The sequence below is a fragment of the Erithacus rubecula genome (genome assembly GCF_903797595.1).
Source record: "Erithacus rubecula genome assembly, chromosome: 1".
Lineage (NCBI taxonomy): Eukaryota > Metazoa > Chordata > Aves > Passeriformes > Muscicapidae > Erithacus > Erithacus rubecula.
The window spans coordinates 69597042-69619555 of record NC_136658.1 but is presented as its reverse complement, the minus strand read 5'-3'; the positions used below and the strand labels follow the sequence as shown (position 1 = coordinate 69619555).

Sequence of the window (22514 nt, the reverse complement as noted above, 5' to 3'; positions counted from 1 at the left end):
GTGCAGTTTATGGTGAATGCAGCCAACGAATTTGCTTCAAGTCCAGTCTCCTGAGGGTTGTTTGATAGATTTGTGCATGTAAACTGGGTAATTGGTATATGGGAATGGAAACATGAGTGCTCACTTTTCACTTCTTTGCTGGTAGTAGCTCAGTATGGTGGTTGAACAGTTGCAGAGAGGACATCAGGACCTCAAAGAATATCCTTACAGAAGAGGTGGTATGAAATAAACATGGCATTTGCTTTTCTTCCAAGATCTTTTGGAGCAGTAGAAGCAGACAGTGTGGATAGGCAGCACTGTCTGCTTCCACAGGGCTTTCAGGTGAATCAGCATCATGAACGGTGATAATTGGAGGTTTGTGGCTTTCCATATTGGCATCAGAGTCTGACTTCAGTGAGTCATTACCCACCACTAAGTAAAAGAGTTACGGTAGATCTCTCATTCATCCAGTTTGCTGAGGCTAGCCAGGTTCAGATACTTGAATTGTCTTGCCACAGGCTAGTTAACAAAAGGCAGCTGGGCTTTAATTTCAGGGGCCCCAAACTGGGAATTTAAAGAAAAAAGTGTGGCTGCTCTAACTGCAAAAGAACTTGTTTTCTTTTAGTGGCCTTTATTTTAACCCTGAGGAACAGAGGTCCCAGACAGATCATGGCATAAAATACAGTAGCATAGATACTGCACTCTGCTCTTAATGTACTTAGTACTGTATTAAATGTTACAAGCCAGAAGGAAGCTTTAAAATATTATGGTCCTGCAGCACACAGGGAATCTCAACAAAGTTTTAATACCTTCTGCAAAATAATAGAATTGCTTACCTAAAAGAGGAGCAAATACCTTTTGACTCAAATAGTAATCAAATGAAATAAAACTGTCTTGGAGTATCAGACACATTTTAAGTTTGTTTGGCTGCTTGGGTAAATCTGTTGCTTGTACTATGGAATTCATGCCCCCTGCCTGTATTTTTAACTGGGTCAGCATAATTTAATGTGAGGCTGTGATAACAAAGCTAGAAGTGAAGTTGTTCAAACTTTGTAGTTTATACAACTGGGGAAAAAAAATCCCTTATTTTCTTAGAAGGACAATTTGGTGCTTTATATAGGAGCACTTGGTAATTAGGTAAGTCTCAAAATTTGGCTTGGGGAGCAGGAGTCTGCCTGGAACATACACGGTGGAGAAAAAGATGGGTAATAATCCATGTTGCTTGTGAATAAGGGAATAAACCTAGATAGAAGGGTTAATTTGGACTAAGCATTTGGCTTACTTTGGCATGGATGTCAAATCTTTGTATGTCCAAAAGAACTAGATGGAGTTGGTGTCCAGGGCATCATTGTTTTTGATTCCTCCAGTTGTGCTTAAGTAGTTGCATTCAGATCATCATGATGCAGTCCCAGAATTCTTCCCTCCTGTATTGTGATATACTTGCAATTCTTGGAGTAAGGGATATGCACTTTGAAAGTTTGAACAGGTAGAACAGCAGTGTCATCTCCTGTCAGTCTTCTTTGTCTTTGTTTTTAACTGAAGCCAGCTGTTATCAGAACAAACAGAACAATATAATCAGTTTAAACCTCAACTTTACACATACTAATTATATGCCTATGCAAATTAGGAATATTTAGCTTCTGATGTTAACGAATGATAGGTAGCTGACAATCATTTCATCAATTGTATACAAACAAGCATTTTTATGGGGAATTTTCTGCCCCAAACCAGCGTGGCTCCTCAGGCTTCTGCATTTTCATATACATTGCAGTATTTCATACTTGTTAAGAGGTGTCAGGGAAGAAATAGGGAAAAGAGGCCAGTAAAGCAGTTTCTAAAAAAGCATAGTGTTTACTTCATCAATACAAAAATCACCTTTTACTGTCTTGCAGCTGCATCTATGTTGTGAAGTATATAAATTCTACTCAGGGATATCCTCATATGCAAGAGGGAAGGCAGTAGTTAAGTCCAATCCAGCTGTTGGAACTGGGCCAGTTTTTTTCTTTCAGTTAGGCAGGTGGAAGTGGTCTAGAATTGACTTGCAAATGCTAAGCTGTTTGGGCATCCTGTATGTTTAATCAAGCTGCTTTACTAACCCAGCTATGTGTTCAGGGTAGCTCTTTCCTCTAAGCATGTAACTTCTGATTTTCTGAGACCTATTTCTGTAATGTGGAGAGGCAAAGGCAGAAATAAAGAATTTAATAATGTTTGTAGATTCAGAGGAATTAGAATTGGTCAGTGAATTTCTCACCATTTAATAGCTGAATTTTCAAGGAATTAAACACACATCATACTGAAGTTCCTGGAAACATAACTTTTGTATCCACAGAATAGCCAAAACTGCCATTGGGTTGTGTTCATCTTGTCAAGATGATCCTGGCTTTCTCACCTCCATGAGCTAGCTTGAGACTGGTATGTGCTGGCTGGCCTGCAGGAGAGTGGGGGTAGGCTGTGGGTAGATTGTGGGGCAGCTGGCAGTATTGCCTGGATAAAAACATCAGTTTCCTGTGTCTTCATTTCTGTTGGTTTGTGGACTTGCTTGCTCAAGTTGTAATGCAGTGGTCTAAATGTGTTGATTAAAAGTTGACTGCTGGAGGTATCCCACTTAATGAGGTGGATGCTCAGGATGAGCACCATGCTGAGCTCTCTGTCTTGTTGTTACAATGGTAGGTAGATTTTTAGTTGTTAAATGCTGGTTATGTTTAACCTTCCTTCTGACACAATTGGTATAGCTGTAAGTAGTTAAAATTATTAAAATTCATGCCACTTACTGTTGCAGCATTTGATTTTTTTTTTCTTTGCAGAGAATGTGCATTATTAAGCACCCTGTACATGAAACTTAATTTTTAATTTTGCTTAAGGATTCTGTGTCCCAGCATACAAAATGAAATGTAATGACCTGACCTTCTGACTAGCTGTATCACTCCCACGTTTAAATAGTTTTGGTTTGCCGATTTGTATAGTAACTGGGGATGAAGTAATCTTACCAGGTGTCCAGAATTCTGTGATTCCAAAAGTGATATACTTAAGGGACTTCAAAGTGTTTATAATCAATGAAGATTGATTTTTAGATATTAAGTAGAAACTTAAAATTAACAGAAACTCTAAGACTATTTCTGATACATAGTTGTGGATGAGATTAAGCTTGCTCAAAGTAGTAATGTTGTTTTAAAACATTGTTTCATAAATCGAAGACTGTTCTGACGGCTTTGTTTAAGGTGTGATTTTTTTTTTTTTTTTTTTTATCCTTTTGGGTTAGCTTGATTTACTTTTTTTTTTTTTCCCTACAGCCTGGTATAACTATAGTAGGGTTTGGGTTTTTGTTCCCCTACACTCTGGTACAACACTTTATATGTTTGCTACAGAGGATTTTAAAAAATATCATCTTGTTCTCATGTACAAGTACAGCTGATTGGTTTTGGGGTTCCTTGATTTTTTTTTCTTTCTATTATTATTTTTTTTAGTCTACAGAAGCTGTATGGGTTGCCTTTTCAAGTAGTTTAAGATGTTACACAGTTAAATGTTTGTAATGTTAAAAAATTACCCAGCTTGTTAGACTTATCTCCATAGAATCTCAATGTTATTCAACACTTCAAAGTAATCCTTTTTCATTGCAGAAAGGTCTCCATGGCTCGTGGTAGGGCACCAAGTGGCAATGTGACAGTTGTATTGGCTCTTTAACATGTATTGAGCATCCAGTGCACCCTCATATGCAGTTTCACAAATGGTACTTGTGTGGCTTGTGTGGTTCTTTGAAAGGTTCCCAAATATTTGGTCACTGAAAAATAATTCTTTGAATGTGCTGGCAGTACAGCTTACACTGATAATTCAGAATTTCAGAGGCTATTGCTTTCTGATATCAAGAGTTTGATGCAGTTTTATGTTCTGTCATAAAACAAGTATCAACTGAAAAATAAGGAAGACATTTCACTTCACCTCAGGTGGCTGAAATTGAACTTTTGAGTTTCTTGTCATCTTGTTGAGAGAGATGCCGCCCTTGTTGAGAGATCTGAAACCCTGATCTGATGAGGATAGCTGTTCTGTGTTCCTTCTGTGCCCATTGAGTGTGTCAAAGGCAGTTTTAAAGAGTCTGTGGCATTCTTTTCCTCTTTTTTTCCCGAAAGTCTAATGTCTCTTAGATCTCGTCTTTTGTCAGTTTAGCATTTTTGTGTTCTGCATCACAGTGAAACAAAGTTCCCTTGCAGCCCTTAACAAAGCAGCCTTAATGTGTGCAGTGATTTTTCTTCTTTGGTGTAAGAAATTAATTTCAGATTTGAGGGAACTAGGAATTATTTTTCCTTCAAGTGGAAGATAAGGAGAGATTCTTCATAGGTAACTGTTTGTATCTGACTTTAGAAGAATATTCAGAAATTCAGGATTGAAGTGAAATGCTGATTTTTCTAACAACATCTAGCAGATCTTTTGGGGGGGGTTTTATGCTTTATTTTATCAAATAACAAAATGCTGAGGAACTTGAAATTAGAAATACTGCTCAGCATCTACTTTTGACTTGTAACAAGACTTACAGTACTTGGCACATTACTGTGGTTATGTCAGCCTGTCAAACATACTGGTAAATAATTGTTCCTTACATATGGTGAACTGGGGAGAAATCTCATGTTACAAAAGCCTTATGAGCTTAAGTGTGCTTTGAGTCGTGTATAACAATTGAGATGTAATGTTGTAGTACAGCTTGATGAGTGTTGTGTTCTTATTTCTTAGTACTGACTGGTAGTTACTCATTTTTACTGTTTGCACTTAGTGCATGGTGCATTAATACCTTGTGTTTAGGAGTGTCCTCATAGTTCAGATGCTGCAGGATTTGTAGGATTTTGCATGTGCCATGTTTTCCCTGTCTGATATTTGGAGACTGTATTTTTTTATTCAGTGAAACAGTTGAGCCTTGGCTTGGGGGTTAGTGTTGAGATGTGTTGTTTCAGTGTTCCATGAAGTTACTTGTTTAAGCACATTATGCTGAGATGTGATCATAGTCAGAAGCTGTAGATGTCAAACCCTGTATTAGATCCATTGGTAACCTCTTGCTAGGCTTCAGCTGGTTTGGTATCTGTAGACTTCAGCAGATGCCCTCCCAGCCTGGAAGCTGGGAATGAATCCTGGGTTAAGTTGCAGAATAATTTTGTCTCGTTCTGTTTTATCTGACCTCTACTGGCTGGGGAAAATGTTTAGCCTTTCTGCTAGTGTATAAATCCATTGTAAATGCCTGTCAGTTCCCTACATGCTGGGTTTTGCAGGTTGTGTAAAAATGTGTTATTCTGCTTACAGTGGTAATGATTCCTTGAAGGGAGCCTAGCAGTGGTACTTAAGACTGCTTCTTTTATATGCTATTGCATTATAATATATGTGTTTCTTCTGAGTCTGTAGGAAGGTGCTGATGACCTGCTGTATTTCTAAAATGGTTCATCTGAAACACAAGCTTTAAATACTTTCCTCTAAAGAAATGCCAAATCAGGACAAAGAATTACCTAAATCATTTAGGTCTGTTTTTTGGGGAATAAAATCTGGGCTTTGTCAGTCTTCCTGTCCTATCCTATCCTACTCTTCCCACCTCACCCCTCCAGGTAAGATTGAAAATTGTGCCTTTTGATCTGCAAGTTTTAAAATAAAGCTTCCAAAAGTCCATCAAGATATGCAGGATGAAGTTGAAATATGCTTTAGGTCTTCCAAGGCAAGGATGACTGAATTGTGAACATGCAGAGTCTTACCATAGAGCAGTCTGTCACTAGTGTGTCAGCTCGAATAATAAAGAGGAGAAACAAGCTGGGCAACAGTCTGGAGAAATCCTCAGTAAGCAGCATTTAAAATTAGGTAATCAAGCCAATGTAAAGTGCATTTGTATGTTTTTCTTGTGCAGTCTGTAATTGCCACAGTTAACAAGTATTAATTAAATGGAATCCGTGGTCTTAAACACATTGATATGCAGCGGTCATCTCATGTGTCAGGGACACAAAGTGTCGGATTAGAAATAGTGTCAGCAGACTTCAAGCAAGGAGCACTGATCATGATCCAGCCATGGCAACCAAGTTAACTGCCAGAATGCACCACAGGCTCTTTGGGAACTTCAGTCCCATATGCTTGTAGGAAGACTCTAACCCCAACATTGTATCACTGATTCTTGGTGATCCTGACAAACAGATTTTTTTTTTTTTTTTAGAGGTACTGTGCTAGCAGGAGTCCCTGTAAGAGACTCTGGGAGCCCTTAGTTTAGTGGGGGGCAGATAACAATCATTGGTCCATGGAGTTAAAAGATATCCCAGTTATCAACCTACTTGCTCTGTGAATGGAGAGGCATCACTGACTTGGTGATGAGTACTGCCTGTTCTGCCTTTCAGGGGAGAAAGGTAAAAAGAAATGTAACGGACCAGAGCTGCTTTAAAAGATAAAACACTCAGTAAGTTTAAAATTAAATACAAAAGAACAGCTGAAAGGGTAAAACTCATAATATGGAGATTGCCTGAAGAGTATTAGAGCTCAGAAAATGTATGGTACTGGTCACCAAAAATGTCTGCAGAGGTAACAACATTTTTTATGGATCTTTCTAAAGAGTGCTAGCTCTCTAAATGAGGAAAAGATGGGACATTTTTGCACATTAAGTGTGAAAACTTATGGAATAGTGAAATATTTTGAAGATCAGCTTGATAAAAAACAAGAAGAAAAAGAGTAAAAAAATATTGCGACAGAATCAGAGAGGCTGGAGTAATGCAAGTATGAAACAATGAAACAATCCTAATGGAAAATCTTTGTGAATTATTTGCACTTAGAAAGGAGGTTGGAGTCTTCCCAGTAGCAACTTTATGGATGGCTGACTCTGAGTAACTGTCTTTAGTCAAAGTATTGTTAGAGAAGGTTTTAGAGTAAATTGATGAAATGAGTAGTAATGCCTTGCCTGGGACTGCGCTGTATTTGGGTTTCTTCTGAGCCAAAAATATCAAGCTGCTGAACTGTTGAGCACAGCATATAGTATTCCTTAAATCTGCACTGCTTCCAGAAGACTGGTAGGTGATAAATGTTATCATTGTCTTCTAAAGAACTTCAGATTTAGTGTCTTTTTTTTTTTTTTAATCTGTTTACTATAAGTGTTCTAGAGTATTCTTGCATAGAAAAATGAGTAAATTGTAGATAGAGTGCAAATCCAGAAGTCAATTGTGCCTTGCATCAGTTAAAGCACTGAGACTTCAAATTTGGACATACAATATTGGATTTTGGAGAGGAAAATTCCAGTGGACACTAGAGTTGACTGATTATAATAGGGTATGCCTTAAAATTTAAGTAGGAATAAAAGATGAGCTTTTAGGGGAAGGTGGGATGATGTTGCTAGCAAGAAGTTCAGTAAAGAGTTTTGGTATCTAGAACACAGAATTATCAAGAAAGTGAGAGGTTACAGCATTTTTTAATTACATTTTTTATTGAAAGGCAGAGTTACAGAATCACAGAATGATGTGAGTGGAAAGGAGCCTTGGAGATCTAGTTCCAACCCTCCTGCCACGAGCAAGGATACCTTCCACAAGACTAGGCTGCTCAAAGCCTCATTCAATTTGGTCCTTCACAATTCCAGGGTTGGAACATTCACAATTTTTCTGGGAAGCCAGTGCCTTACCACCCTCACAGCAAGGAATTTCTCCTAATATCTAATCTACATCTGCCCTCTTTCAGTTGAAAGCCATTCTCTCTTGTCTTATCACTCCATGCTCTGGTAAAAAGTCCCTTTCCAGCTCTCTTGTATCCCCCTTTAGTACTGGAAGGCAGCTGTCATGGGGAAGAAGTGTTAAAAAACTTCAGGCTATATGGTGTCCTTAAATTTGACACCGTTATTTATATTATTGAAATATAAAGTTCTAATAGAACAAGAAATTTGAATGACTGGTCTTGCTAATTGAATGTGATGAGTTCTTGAGTTCTTTATTTGTTCAGAGAACAAATGCCCTCCCATTCCTCAGCTATCCAGTCCTTATCATACTGAGCTGTTGCAGCAGGCTCAGAGTGTCCCAAGTATCAAATGGTTTACCAAAATGATGAGGGGGGAAATCTGTGCATTTCTGGTAGATGCTGTATTACTGGTGTCCTCTTGCCATAATGAGGACTTGCTTTCTTTAAAGTAATAAGAGTTCAACCCTGTAGATGTAAAATGAGAATTTTGTCCGTGTTTACATGAGTGAGCTGGTTAATTGATCAATGGGCAGGAAAACAAACCTTCCTTACTTTAAAGTGAACCCAAGGTAATGAATTTCAGAATGGAGATGAGACTGCTTCAGGGGGACCTCATTGCAGCCCTCCAGTACCTTAAGGGGGCTTATAAAAAGGAGGGAGAGAGGGTTTTTAATATGGGCAGGTAGTGACAGGTCAAGGGAGAATGTTTTTAAACAGAGAGAGAGTAGGTTTAGATTAGATGTCAGGAAGAAGTTCTTTACTGAGGGAGTGGTGAGGCACAGGTTGTCCAGAAAAGTTGCTTGCTGCTCCATCCCCAGCCCTGTTCAAGGCCAGTCTGGATGGGGCTCTGCGCTATTGGTATAGTGAGTGGCACACCTGCCCATGGCACTGCTGTGCAAGCTGGCTGAGAACAGTGAAGCTATTGTAGTTACTGCCTGTATATATTCATGGTGTGAAATCTGCTCATTTTTTCTACCTGTGTTTCATCTTTAGCATGTCTGGTATTTTCTTAGATGGCTGATGGGCAGTGCTGGTGTTTATTGTATGCTGCTGGTCTTCACGGGTTTTGCTCAGGGTGTTATTTGTCCTAACTCAAAAGGAACATGATAGTGGCAGTGAAGGTCAGTTGCAAGGATAGGACATAGAAAGTATTTTAAAAGGCTAATTTTAGTTGGTGTGGGTGATCTGTCTGGACTGCCAGCAGTCATCCAGTTCTGATCTCCTTTGATTTGTGTTCTGATGGTACATGTCTTTTCCTCCCTAGGTTCACTCAACTTCAGCAGGCTAGAATTATTTTTCAGTCTTCTGGTCTCATCTAAGAGGTGCAGCAGCATTGTCAGGAATGTGTTCTGAGTGCCCAGAATCTTTAAGGAGCCGAGATGCTTACATGCTAGATTTCCTTTGCAGTATTTAGGCCGTAGATCCTAAGGAGACTCAGTACCACTGTGCTACTTTGTGTCCTTTTCCTGCAAGTCTGATTGGTCTTGTTGCATTGAGTTCAGTCAGTCAGTCGTGATTGATTTTGGCCAGAGAACCGGTACGGTTTATGTGTTTAGGTTGTGAATGTGATTATATGGGATTATGAAATTGTCTAACCTGGATCTACTGCTGCCTTTGGGTCTGCACATGTAAACACCTGGAGAGTAATTTCAGTGAAAACATCTGGAGAATCATTCTAGTAAAACTCCTTGGGGAAGTCGATATTTTGTACCTTTGTGGTACTTCTTGTGTTTTATGACAAAGCTTTCTATAAGGTATATAATTAAAAGAAAAAAGAAAAAGAGGACAAACCAACCAACCAAAAAAAAAAAAAAAAAAAAAAAAACCCCAACCCAAGCGAAACATCACAAAACACATATGCATCCTCCTAGGAAAGATTGAGTTATAAATTATGCACAATTTTTCATGTCTTTAGATAAATAATCACTTTTTTCCTAGAAACAGCTGATTACAAAAGAGAATACTACTTTCTTGACATACAATTTTTTTTTATTTGCAGACTATGAGAAGACACAGAAATGAAGTTACAATTGAATTGCGGAAGGTGAGTCTGATTTTGTTTATCAACTGTGTTACTTTGCTAACAGTAGTCTGGTGTTTTAACTAAGTATTTTTCCATAAGCTTTGCTTTAAATCCCCATACTTACATAGAAAAGGTGTAAATTTGTTAAATACTAGCTGTTGATTTTAATTTATTTTTCTTCTCCAATTTGTGAAGCTCATACAACAGAACAGTACTGCTTTACTTCACTTATCACTTGGAAATAATATTCAATTTCTGTACCAGTTATTACAGTGGAGCTGTCAGCTGTTCAAATGTTTAAAACCTCTGAATGGGAAAAGAGTGAGTTCTAACCTTCAGAAAGTGAGGTTGTTAATTTATTTTGTTTCCTGAAAATTATTGTTTCTGTGCTGTAAAGGGAGTTAATTTAGGGGTCAGATTTTGGTTATATTGGGTAAATGTCAGTATAACTGGGAAGATCATGAGTATGAGAGCTGATCTAGTTTACTGCTCTGCCTAATTAGAGCATTAGTTACACCCTTGTCTTTCATAACTCTTCCAACAGCCTTTCTAGGCATCTCAAAGACTTGCTCCTGAAGGATGTTTTACAAGCTAAGAGAAAGGGTAAACTTTTATTGGCTTTTGGGGTACCTTCAGTGTATTTGAGGACTTCATACTGGCCCCTTTAGCTTTATCCTGTTGAGACACCTTCCGTTCTTCACCCTTTTCTTGAACATTCTCTTTCCTTTGATTTGACTTGTTGCTGCTTCTCAGATCCAAATTGCCTGTATTTTTTTGAAGGTGTGGAAATCTGAAAGGATGGAGGCTGCAGCTGAGTTTTAAATAGAATAGTGAAAAACAGATCCTAACACAGTAATCCTCTTTATATTAAGTATCTTGTTGGTAGGCACATAGTCTGTGTATGCTTTGTACACTTCTTAGAGTACCACAAAGCAAATGTAGTTGTTTGTTTTGTTTCCATAGTTAAATAAATGCAGTTTTGTTTTTCTTTTTTACTTCTGAATTACATCAGTTTTTTCCAGGCTTTCCCATTCTGTTCCCATGTATGTTTCAGGGCCTCTCCAGCTTGGTATAACCTGTATTTTGTATTATTTTCATTAATGACCTGATAAGTGTTTGATTTGAATATTCTCAGTATAGCCCAAGCTCCTTTTGGTCTCTGATTTGTTGCTTATCTCCCCTTTGCCGGTTGAGTCCTTGATATTTTGAGTGGTGCTTGCTTAGGAGTGCACACCTACCAAATTCCATCTTCTTTTTTTTTTTTTTTTTCATTATTTGCAGACTGAGAAGAAAAAATCCTTTTTAAAATCAAAGTAAATGGTTTGTAAATAGAAGCTATGTTGATAGAAATCAGCCTGACTTGTTTTTGAGAAATTTTGTCTGCACTTATCATCTGATTGTATAGGAGCAACCAAAGAATCTTGTGCATTTTCCTGGGATCCTTCTGTTCCTCTTGGGAAAAGCGACTTGGTTTTTTCAGGTCTTACAGAAAAACTTCTCTATCTTATTACAATAAAAATAATAAATATTTCTAAGATTCATCCTGAGACTGTAATAATTAGTCAAAGAAATCTGATTTGACCCAGATGACTGGCAGATGATCAGCAATGGGAGTTTATGCTGGTGTGTTAGAGGCCCTCTTTGTTTAGATCTGGTGTAAAACTTGCTGTGTTACTGTGAAATCTGTACTGGGAAGAGTCATTCATAGCACTTGGGCAGCCTGTGCCTGCTAGCAAAACAAACCTGTAAAGATGGCTTAACTAATGCAGCATTATACATCTCATTAAATTGAGATGGCATGTGAACGTTCCAATGCAGTCTTTGGAGAGAACTTTGCAGTGCAAAATGAGACTTTAAATTTTAAATTAATTCTTATAATTGGTTTTTGTAACAGGTCACACTTTCAAGGCCAGTTTATTACAGAAGCATGGTGGGGAGCAAGTCAGACACTTAAGGCAAGGGATTGTCCTGTGTGGAAGGAATCCAGCATGTGGCAGTAATATGTGAGTGAAAATGAGGAAGGAAGCCTATGAGCTGCCACTGACTTCTCACTGAAAACTGCTTGTGCAAAGATCAGTTACACATTGAGAGGAGAAGGCTGAGCACTTAATCTAGGTCAGACTGTAAATCAAGAATGAACAGCAATTGCAGCACTCTGAAATGCAGGAATTGGTGTTTTTCTGGAGTGTTGGTTAAACATCTTCACTGCAGAGAACCCGAAAAAATCTCCTTTAATAATAAATTCAGCATGTGTCAACTCAGCTGGTGCTGGTGGACAATTGGTTTGCTATGGGAACTCTGGCAGATGAGATTCTGTACCATTGCTTCTGGTACAAAATTGGGACTGAAATGGAAAAGGATATGTTTTATCAAGCTCCAGTAGTGGAAAGGTGAAGTTGTAATATCATTGCTTCAATCTTTACAGTTAACACTGCTACTCTAGCATGAGTATGCCAAAATCAGGAAATTTTTGCCATAACCTTAGTAATCCACCGGTGCTTCTTCAAAGAAAAGAGATGTCTTCTCTTCATCCCAGCTACCCAGATACTGCATGTGCACCTGGCTTTGAAGAAGAGACAAATTGAGTGTATTCTTAATCTGTATGGTTGAAGCACTGCGTACGTAGTCATGGGTTTATCTTTTGAATCAATGTGGATATAAATATTAAATGAATTGATCTGATGAATTTGCTTACATCTCTGTTTAGTAAGATGGAATAAATAAAAAATCATAGCTTTGAACAGTAGTAAACAATTTCTGCATGCCATCAGTATGAGATGTTTATTTTCTTGAAATGACAGACATCAAGGTGCATTTGCAACACATTCTTTGTTTCAAGAATATATTATCTCTATTCAGTATCTTCACACCACAGCTCTTACTCAGGAAGAAACTCTATTTTTTTCTCTGGTTTTTATTTGTCAATCACTTATTATTTGTTTAGGCATTTAATTAGCAAAGATTAACAAAGCTATCTGACACAAAGGTAGCAGTAGTCTGTCAGATTCCAGGTTGAGGCATGGGTCAGCATCATGAGCCAGTCAGATGACACTCCTCATGGTCAGGTGCCCTTTTACTGATTCCATATTGGCTTTGTGTTCTGTGCATTTTGAGAATGGATCTATTACATTTCTGGAAAGATGCTCTTGGTCTCTGATTATATTGTTTGTACAGTAACAGGTGTGAGAGCTTAAATAATAGCTATATCCCAGTCCTGACAGAAGAGTGTCAGTTTTGACCCTGTCAGTGTCAGGTGATAGAGAATGAATCAGGATTCAGAATATAAAACTTTTCGTTGCAGTGTCTTGGTGAAGTCTGATTTAGAGTGTTCATCACTTGATTTCAGCATCCCAGAAACCTGAAGGCTGCTCTGTTAGTAACAGGGACTCTGGAATTAATTGGCTTAATCTGTTAGTCTCAATCTAAAGGAGTGTATGGTGGATGAGCAATGGTTAGAATTCAGTTTCAGGTTCTATATCTAAATAAATCCTGTGACTCCATTGCTCTGAGACATCCTTTAGTTGTGCATGCTTGGCTTTTTCTGAGGATAAAGTTTGACTTGGGCCACCATGTGCCTAAAGAAAGGTAGTCCTTAGCCAGGTCAATGATATTGTCATTGAGTTAGATGTCACCCTTCAAAGGAAGCCTTAGCACTCCTAACCTCAGCAGAAGCACAGGATACTGTGCCACTAACTGGAATCCTAAGAACTTCCATGATCTCTTGCAAGGTTTATTTTTGGCTTTCTTGGCAAACTCAGCTGCCCCTGAGAGCTCATAGACATAAGCTCATGAAAGCTCTAATTGCCAATTAAGTTTGGTGCAAGGCAAAGCAGTTATTTGCTAAATAAGTGGTGGATTAAAGAGTCATGGGTATATATCTTTTTTACCTCTTTCTCTGGCATACTGTCCTTGTTTCTACTCTGATCTTTCTTAAATGTGATTGCTTATGTCCACGATAGCCCCTAAGTAAAGTAGAAGACTCCTTGAAGAAAGGAATCTGTCTTTCATGTTGCTGGAAACATTGTATTGGAAAAAATTTTCTAATTCTCAATAAGTCTGAAAATCCAAAAGAAAAAGAGAATACTTAGTTTCAGGATAGTAAAACATATCAGTTAAGTGTCTTTTCCATTTCAGTGTGTATGTATATCTTTTCATTTGCTGAAAAGAACATATTTCAATATATAAGTGTACCAGTTTGAAGGATGACTAGAATGACAGGGACACTGAAGCACTATTAGTATGTTTTTCTGGAAGCTTCCCTATCAAGTGTTCATAGCACAGATTCTTGGAAAAGAATTTGCATTTACCCTGCCTCAACAGATTCATCTTTAAAAAAATTTCCCTAAGAGGAAAATTGAATTCCTGATGGATTCTTTTAGAGGTTTAGTTGAAAAGGACTACGAAGAAATTCTTTGGAGGCTTGCTTGAATCCATTTTGGTGAGATCTTGCTGTTCCCTGCCTTAAGAGGTTTCAATCTTTGCAATCCATTCGTAGAGCTTAGGCTGTACTGTGTGTGTCTACTTATTTTTAGTGAATCTTTTCTTCTGAGAAAGATGAGCACTAACCAAACAGGAACATTATGATTGCTCTGTGTCACAAAGGTGAATTGGCAGAAATCAAATGTAGGAAAAGTTGCCTATGTCTTCTGTGTATCTGTAGCTATGTGCTTCATCTGAAGAAGAATCTTGGCATCTGATTTGGAATCATGGTAGCTTAAAAGGGATGTCCAGAAAATCTGAATCTACCTTCGTTACTGGCTTGAACCGTTAGTCTTTCCTTGGATGTAATTGCAGGGGCAAGAGCTGCTAATTGTTTTCTGTGAGTATATCTAATACTGACTAGCATTAGGAACCCCAGTTTCTAATGTTGAAATGTTCTTGAAGTTCTGCTTTTTGTCCTCAGAAGACTCTTAATTCTCTTAGTTTCATGCCACAAGAACTTCTACTGGCTGCTGAGCTCCTAAACTTTCCCCTGACCTGAAGAAACATTTTGTATTGGTACTTGTTACCTGTCAGCGAAGATTTTCTTGTTTATTTATTTTTCCTTTTAATCTTGAAGCCTGCCCAGTGGTGAAAAATATGTAGAAATTCATATTTGAAACCTTTCACAGTTCCGTTAGAGCATCCCATTGGCCATGTCCACTAGTACTAAGTGCAGTGCAGCACAGAGCTTTTTGGATGTTCCCTTTACCCACAAGGACTCTTCTGTTAATCATGTTTTTGGACATTTGGAACTTGCTTGCATTTTTTTATATTTTTTTTAAAATCCTGTGGCCATCTTCCAAGAAGATACACAAAAGAAGTACCAGGATCTGCAGGATTTGAATACTTACTGTTCATGTAACTTGACCATCCCACTGTTAGTGAAGCAAATTATGAGCATCTGTCATAAAAACTGGACAAGAAAGTGCCCTCCTAGTATCATTACTATTATCTATTCATTTGGCATGTTTATCAATGCCTTTTGTTTGTACAGAAACCTTTGTAGGCTGCTGTAGTGAGATCTCTACCAGAATGTTGGCAGTGCTTATAACCAGCAGTCAGCACCTGTTTATGAACTTCCATACTTACTGTACGTAGCACACATGGCTCAGGCAGTGTTGAGGATCTCCCCTTCAGAAGGAGATCTACTGAATTTTGTTTGTGACAAGGTTTTAGCCTTCCTCAGACATTGCACTCTGATGCCTCTACCTTTGAAAGGGCTCCCTTGGCAGGCTTTGAACAGGACAGCCGTATCCAGGTACATTCATTTGTCTTTCTTTTCACCACAGGAGCCTGCAGAAGAAGTCAGTGTTTTGATTTAGGCAAAACCTTTTTGAGTTTGCTACAGCAGGTCAAAATACAAGTATTTTAAAGCCATGGTGGGCTGCAAATCATCTTCTTTTACCTTATGTAGGAGAGTGACTGGCCTATCAAAATTACTGGAGGGAGCAGCTTAACTGTCCCGAGATCAGACACTTTTGCTGATGGGCAGAGCTATTTCAAATAGCCTTGGAGACACTGTTTAGGACTGAAAGGTTTCATGAACACTTTGACTTTTATTATAAATGCTAATTAGAGTAGAAACTTTTAGTGCTTCTCAGTAAGTACTAGCCTCTCTGCCTCAGGCTGCTGTGGAAGTTCCTCTGTATTGGATCTGACAGTTGTTTTTCAACCTAGCCACCTGCAAACAGTGAGTAGCTACAGGAACATTCTTGCTCCTTTCTTTCCTTGGCTGAGGTAATTTTTTCTGGAGGCCATCACACCATATGACTGATGGCCTGAAGACATTGCCTGCACTTGCAGAAATTGTAGCATTGGTCATTCTGTGGTCAGTTATGTCCTGTGAAGTTTCTTTCTCTCTCTTAAGGGGGTGTAATGTCTTGGCCTTAGAATATGGTCTGTTACTTGTACATATTTTGGTTAAGGTTAACAGTAAGGAGGCATTTCTGAGGTATACTCATGGTGCCAAAGGATTGGATAGTTGTGTGTGCAAGTATAGAGGGCTTACTGGAACAGGAGAGAACCAGGCTCATGTTCAGCTCAGGGTCTGGTGTGGGAAAATCAGGTAAATACATTACAGGTCTTTTTGGTCAATCTCTCAGTTGATGCATTCCTACTTGATGCAGTTTATCTTCATAACACTACTTTCTCAGTGTTTAACTGCCTGCTCCTTTCCATCTTCCTTCCCTCCAGATCCACTTGCCAGCAAACTACCTGTGGTGCTTGTTTGTATGCATGTGATTGATCCAGTATGCAGCCATTGCTGCACAGCTCTGTAGAGGCTGCCACAGACACTCTAGGTGGTTTGTGCACTCTTTGAGGACCTAGTTTCTGTACTTAAAACTTGGCTAAAATTAAACTATGCTAAGCCAGTGGAATGTTGTCTTCTGTATCAAAGGGTTATTCTCGTGCTTGTTTGTTGTTCTAGCTTTGTCTTACCTGAAAAAAAAAAGCAAAAACAACTATATATTGACTGGGAGGATTTCAAACTTGTTTTAAGTTCTAAGATGTCTGAAAGGTAAGCAAGTCCCAGAAATGTTGGACCTGGAATTGCTGGTTTTTATAACATAAAATAAAAAACACCTTCAACAGATCATTCTATTTAGAGGCTTTTTTATGTATTACAAACAAGTGTGGTATAATAAAATCTCTTTATTGGGTACTGTAGTTGTCAGATAATTGGAGACTGAAAAGCCTGCCTTTCCTTGCTAGTATACTAGATTTCTTCTAGATAGCTAGCTCTTACTGTTTTTCAACATCTTGCATCATTAAATACTTGAATCTTAATTAGCTAACAAAAAAAATCAAAACCAAACATAAAGACTTGTTCAGATATATATACTGCATCATCATCTTCCATTGCCCCTATCAAACAAAATATGAAGTCTAAAATTTAGAAGAGACCATTTAATATTTTTGGTACAATACTTTTAATACATTTTAAATTTGTAAAAATATGTAAACAACTGATGATTTGTTTGCTTTCTTTTTAAATTACTGCTTTATGTCTTGAAATTCATTAAATTAGGAAAGTTAAAATGAAACATCAAATGCGTATTTGATCACTGAAAAGATAATTTTATTTTTTTGTAATTCCTTAAAGGAGCTAAGACTGGAGAGTGCCTTGTTTTGAGTCAGAAATTAGGCTAACAGCATGAGTGGGAAATGCAGCAAGTGCCAGTGTGCTTGGAGCATGCTACTTTACACAGAAAATGCAAATAGATGTGACCAGGGAGCTTCAAAACAGGTCTAGCTGAAAAATAATCATACACTGAAAAAGAATTTTTGTTATGTGTGGCTAAATGTTAATGTCATGCAGAGGTGTGAGTATTGTGAATGCCTGTTAGAAAACCAATCCCCAGACTGTAAGTTTTAATTAATTCAAATGTAATGGATTGTTGTAGATCTGTCTGATTAGCAAGCTGTCAGATTATTACAGCTAAAATACTGCAAATTCTATTTGCAGTTACAAATGCCTTTAAAAAAAGGCAACCTTATCTATACTTATGTGTTGAAAGGGTCCATTGTGTATCACCACCTTGTACTAATAAGCATTAAAAGTGGCTTTATTTTTTGTCATTTCTTTACAGAACAAAAGAGATGAACATCTTTTGAAAAAAAGAAATGTTCCTCAAGAGGAAAGCTTAGAAGATTCTGATGTTGATGCTGACTTCAAAGCAGTAAGTTCCTTGATTCTGGAATTATTTTTAAAACTTTGGTGATGCCTTTAAACAATGTATTCTGTTATCTTGCAGTTACTTGAAAGCATAACTGATACACTGATAAAATAAGCTTGCTTGTATTAGATGTTTAAGAAGGCTATGATCTATCAGCAAAATTACTAAAACTTTTTGTTTTTCCCCCCAAGCAAAATGTAACACTAGAAGCTATACTGCAGGTATGTTACGTTTAACTTTTTTTTTTTTTTAAACCAGAAGGATGTGTTGTACATTTTTAATTTTTACTGGGTTTTTAAATTATTTTTTCAGAATGCCACAAGTGACAACCCAGTGATCCAACTGAGTGCTGTCCAAGCTGCAAGGTAATAATAAATAAAGATACAGAAACATAACTTATATACATTTTTTGTTATGAAAGTTACTTACTTTTATTTTGATTTCACAGAAAACTCCTATCCAGTGACAGAAATCCACCTATTGATGACTTAATAAAATCTGGAATTTTGCCAATTCTGGTAAAATGCCTAGAAAGGGATGATAAGTAAGTATTCTTTTAAAAATCTTTACTGTTACTAGAAATTTGCATTTAAAAAAGAATATCATTATTTGAAACGAAACTGAGGATTCCAGCACCCTATAATCTGACACAGTATATCACATTCCATGATGATAAATCACAAGTTCTCCAGGGATATTTATTTTGGCATTGAAATGTCATTTAATTTTTTCAAGCTTGTTTAAGCATATCCAACTAATGGAGAAAACCTTACTGCATTTCCCATTGGTTTTGAGCACTTCAGCCTTTTACCAGCTCTTCTTAAGAAACCTGCCACAGACTTCCTGTATTTGTGTGAAGGGAGAGAACATGCCTGGTTGTGAACAGGGTTTTTTTCCAGAATGCATTTGTCTTTTCCACTAAGATTACTAGGTTAAATTTCTGGTTTCTTCTCACTGCAAGGTGTGTTTCCTTCTGGCTCTCTGCTGCTCTCTTATGTGATGGTAGAACATGGTGAGCATGCTCTGAGTCTTTTTTGGAAAACTAAGGGCTTCAATAAAGAACGTAGAGAGCACTGAGCATATAGCTGCAAGCATTTAATGACATGTAAGAAACAAGACATGCCAAATTCAACAAATCTTGTGCCCCTGATTCAGATAGATAGGGATTAACACAATTGAGGTAAATATTTTGGCCTTTGATCTCAGGCAGGCATGAATGTATTTATAGTATTTCCATTTTCAATGTTATTTCTGCAGCTATGAGAGCTAGGAAGTTAAAAAATATGGTTTGGTATATTTTGATGGCTGCAAAACTATGAAGTGCTAGTAGGTTGTTTTTTTTTTTCCTAGCTTGTTTAACAAAACAGTTGCTTAGAAGGCAGCTGACAATAACATTCAAATCAAGAAAGCTTTTTAAAATGGGTTATGAACGCTTGTCTGCTCTGAAAGTAGATGGTTCAGTGCTTTGAAAATTCTTTTAATTCAAATCTTCTGCTAGTTTTTGTATGATTTACCCTTGTAAATGTTTCATAAGTCTTCCAAAATTGAACTCAACGTTTTTTTAAGCAGTTCTTTTAATCATGATTGCTATATAATATTTAGCTGAGTTAAACTCTGAAAAGACTTTGCATAACAAATTATTAAAGCTGTTGTTCATGTTATACTTGAAGGCTTATCATGAGAGAAAGAAAAAAGAGACTGACCTAAAACTAGAGTTTTAATGCACTTGATCCTAAAATTTAAAGGTTTATAGGTAGCTGCTGACAGGTATGATTTGTTTTTACTTAGTTCTTTTGCAATCCTATCCACAATAAAACCTCAAATTGCTTTGGAAATTAATACACAGAAAAGTTTAAAAGAAGCAGGTACTTATTACTGTATATAAAAAACCATGACTGATAAAGACACAAAACCCATGGAAATGAAACAGTCAACCTAACAGTAAATATTCTCTATTCATCCTAAATCCAGACACTTACAGTTGTGCTAATGACCATGGGCTGTAAACTCTTTTTGTAGCTTGTGGAACTCTTAACTGCTGTCCAAGCAAATACTTTTTCATGCAAACTGTTTTACTCAACTGCTGTTGGCATAGACAGCAGTTGACAGACATCTTGGAAGAGATTTCTCCCTTGAAAAAGGGAAGAGCTTTCATGACATTTGTAACTAATTTTATCTGTATTTAATAAGTCAGGTGTGGTGCTGTCTTTTCATACTGATTCCAGATCATTCTCCTGTCTGTGATGGTGCAGAAAAATATGTATCCAAGTATACCAGCTTGCACTTGGTCTGAAATGTAATGTTGGAATAATCAAGTTTGATTGGTGGCTTGGGTTTTTTTTGTTGTTTTTTTGTTGTTGTTGTTACTAATATTAATTCAGAGTGATGGATGGTTTATAAAAGGTCACAGAATGCAAGGTCTCTTTTTGCTTACAGCTTTTCCCCTGAAAAGTCCAGGCTTAGATATTGGAGGTTTTTTTTTTAATTTAGCCCAGTAGTAATGCCTAAATGTAGAATATTTTAGATGGATACAGCTAGTAATACTGAAATTAACCATAAAATAGTCTTCAGATATGTTTCAACTTACTGGTATAAAATTCTTCCATTGCAGTCCTTCATTACAATTTGAAGCTGCATGGGCATTGACTAACATAGCATCAGGCACTTCTGCACAGACTCAAGCTGTTGTACAGTCGAGTAAGTATTACAACTTCAGGGTTTTTGGGAAGGAGGCAGTGGGGGTGGATATTGTGGGGAAAAAAAGGATGTGGATAACAAATGCCATTTCTTATCATTACCATTAAAATAATAAATATATGTTTATCCTAAAGATTTATTGAAGATTTTTGAAAGATTTCTACATTTGCTCTTAAACATTAATCTGCTTGTCATTAACAATTAATGTTAAGGATCCCAGACAGGATTTTGTCATAAAGTAGATAGAGAATTACAGATGATGCAGTATCTAGGACAAAAATCTAAGTCCTTTCTCATTCTTGGTTTGATTTCTGAAATTATATACCATTAATTTCTCTGTGGCTAACACTTTTGGTAGGAATTAATTCTTTCTACTTCAAAGGTATGTTTATAAATCTTACTAAAGTTGTTAAATACCTACAGTTATGTAAGGTTACACATTTAAATACATTGTTAAGAAAATTACCATCCTTTCCTTGTCTGTATGATTAGTATCTCCTGTACACACAAGTTTGTTGTGCTGCATTAATTTCTTGCTTAACCAGATAGTGAGAAAGGAAAGAAACTCTAAAGTTAATCAAAGAATTTTTCAGGATTATATCTGTAGCTTTTATGGACTGGCAAACTTATCTTAAAACAATCATGCTAAATACAATATGTTGTCATTAAACAGTAGATTATAGATAAGCAAATATATAATAAACTGTTTTGACTTACTCATATTCTCATTTTTATATGGAATAATGGTGAGTTGGTTGTTTGATTTTTTTTAAAGTGTATGAATCTGCCTTTCAAATGAAAATGCTGGTTTGTATGTTTTCATGTCTAATAAAGTAACTGAATAATTATTAGATTCTGTGTAGTTAAGATACTGAAGCAGTATAATAATAATAGTAATAGTAATAATAAACAATGAAAATAAGATTTTAATAAAATGATCTTACCAAAATGAGTTTTGGATAAAAATCCAAAGGCTTAAAAAAAAAATCAATATCTTGAATTTGTTTTTAAAATTCCTGATGTGATTTGGGCACCTCTGTTTTTAGATTGCTTTTCTGGTGTCTAAGTACCTTTGAAAATCTACTCCCAAGTGTTTTTCTTCCTTCTCAACTTGTTCATTGGTTAGTCATTGTTTTCTTTATTTTCCTGTCTCACAATGTTGTCCTGTTTGAGTGAAGCTAACAGAAAGGATATTTTTAGTATTAGCTGTGCAGGAAAAAATCTCAAAATAAAAATTAAAAGTAGAATAACAGTATGTACAACACAACCAAAAGCACTGTTGTTACCTGAGCAATTACTAGAAGTTCAAGCTCGACCAAGTTATTCCCAAAATCTGTTTAGTTAATGCTTGAAAAAAGAAAATAAGCTAAATTGACTTCAGAGAATAAAAAAACATTTTACTCATGAAAAGAAAACGGGTAAAGTTTAGTCTAAAAGTCTTGTTGCTTTGACTGAAAGATGACCAAGGGAAAACAGTCTCCCACCTCTTCTCCATTTAAATAAGGAAAGGTTTGAGGAAACAAAGCAATAGACCCTTGCAGCTACAGAAGAGGCTGATGCAGCCTTAATACAAAAGAAGGCAGCCTCCTGCAATCAGGAGAGACAGATGGCACTTGGAAAGCCCAGCAAAAGAGGACAAAGTACTATATGCACAGAATACCTCTTGGCAGGAGCCAGTTTGTAGCAGGAGTAATTAATTTTTGTAGAGTGGTAGGTCAGATAACCTCAACTCATGCTCTCTCAGGTTGTCCTCCTGCCTGAGTGCTATTATGAAATAGCTTCATTCCTGGTTTTGAAAGCATACCAGGATTGCAGTGTAAAAGAAACTACATAGTTGACCCTCTTCTCTGAAAAATGTTGAATGCATATATGGCTGAATTGTAATCTCAGTAATTGCTGAGAAGGAAGCTAAAATATTCCACTTGAGCTAATGGAAGTGGGATGATTATTATAAGAGTGAGTGTTCTTAAGCAAGTGTGTTGCTATCCCTG

At 37.0% G+C, this 22514-nt stretch overlaps 1 protein-coding gene across 3 annotated transcripts in view; it reads left to right on the top strand.

The window, feature by feature from the left end:
- KPNA3 (karyopherin subunit alpha 3) overlaps positions 1 to 22514 on the top strand; it is a 47208-nt gene that overhangs the window by 9913 nt on the left and 14781 nt on the right. For all 3 annotated transcript variants that reach the window (XM_079314163.1, XM_079314165.1, XM_079314164.1), the window contains 6 exons: positions 9644 to 9688; positions 17740 to 17829; positions 18018 to 18047; positions 18139 to 18191; positions 18275 to 18370; positions 20438 to 20523. In XM_079314163.1, the coding sequence (XP_079170289.1) occupies positions 9644 to 9688; positions 17740 to 17829; positions 18018 to 18047; positions 18139 to 18191; positions 18275 to 18370; positions 20438 to 20523 (400 nt within the window). The remainder of the gene's footprint in view (positions 1 to 9643; positions 9689 to 17739; positions 17830 to 18017; positions 18048 to 18138; positions 18192 to 18274; positions 18371 to 20437; positions 20524 to 22514) is intronic.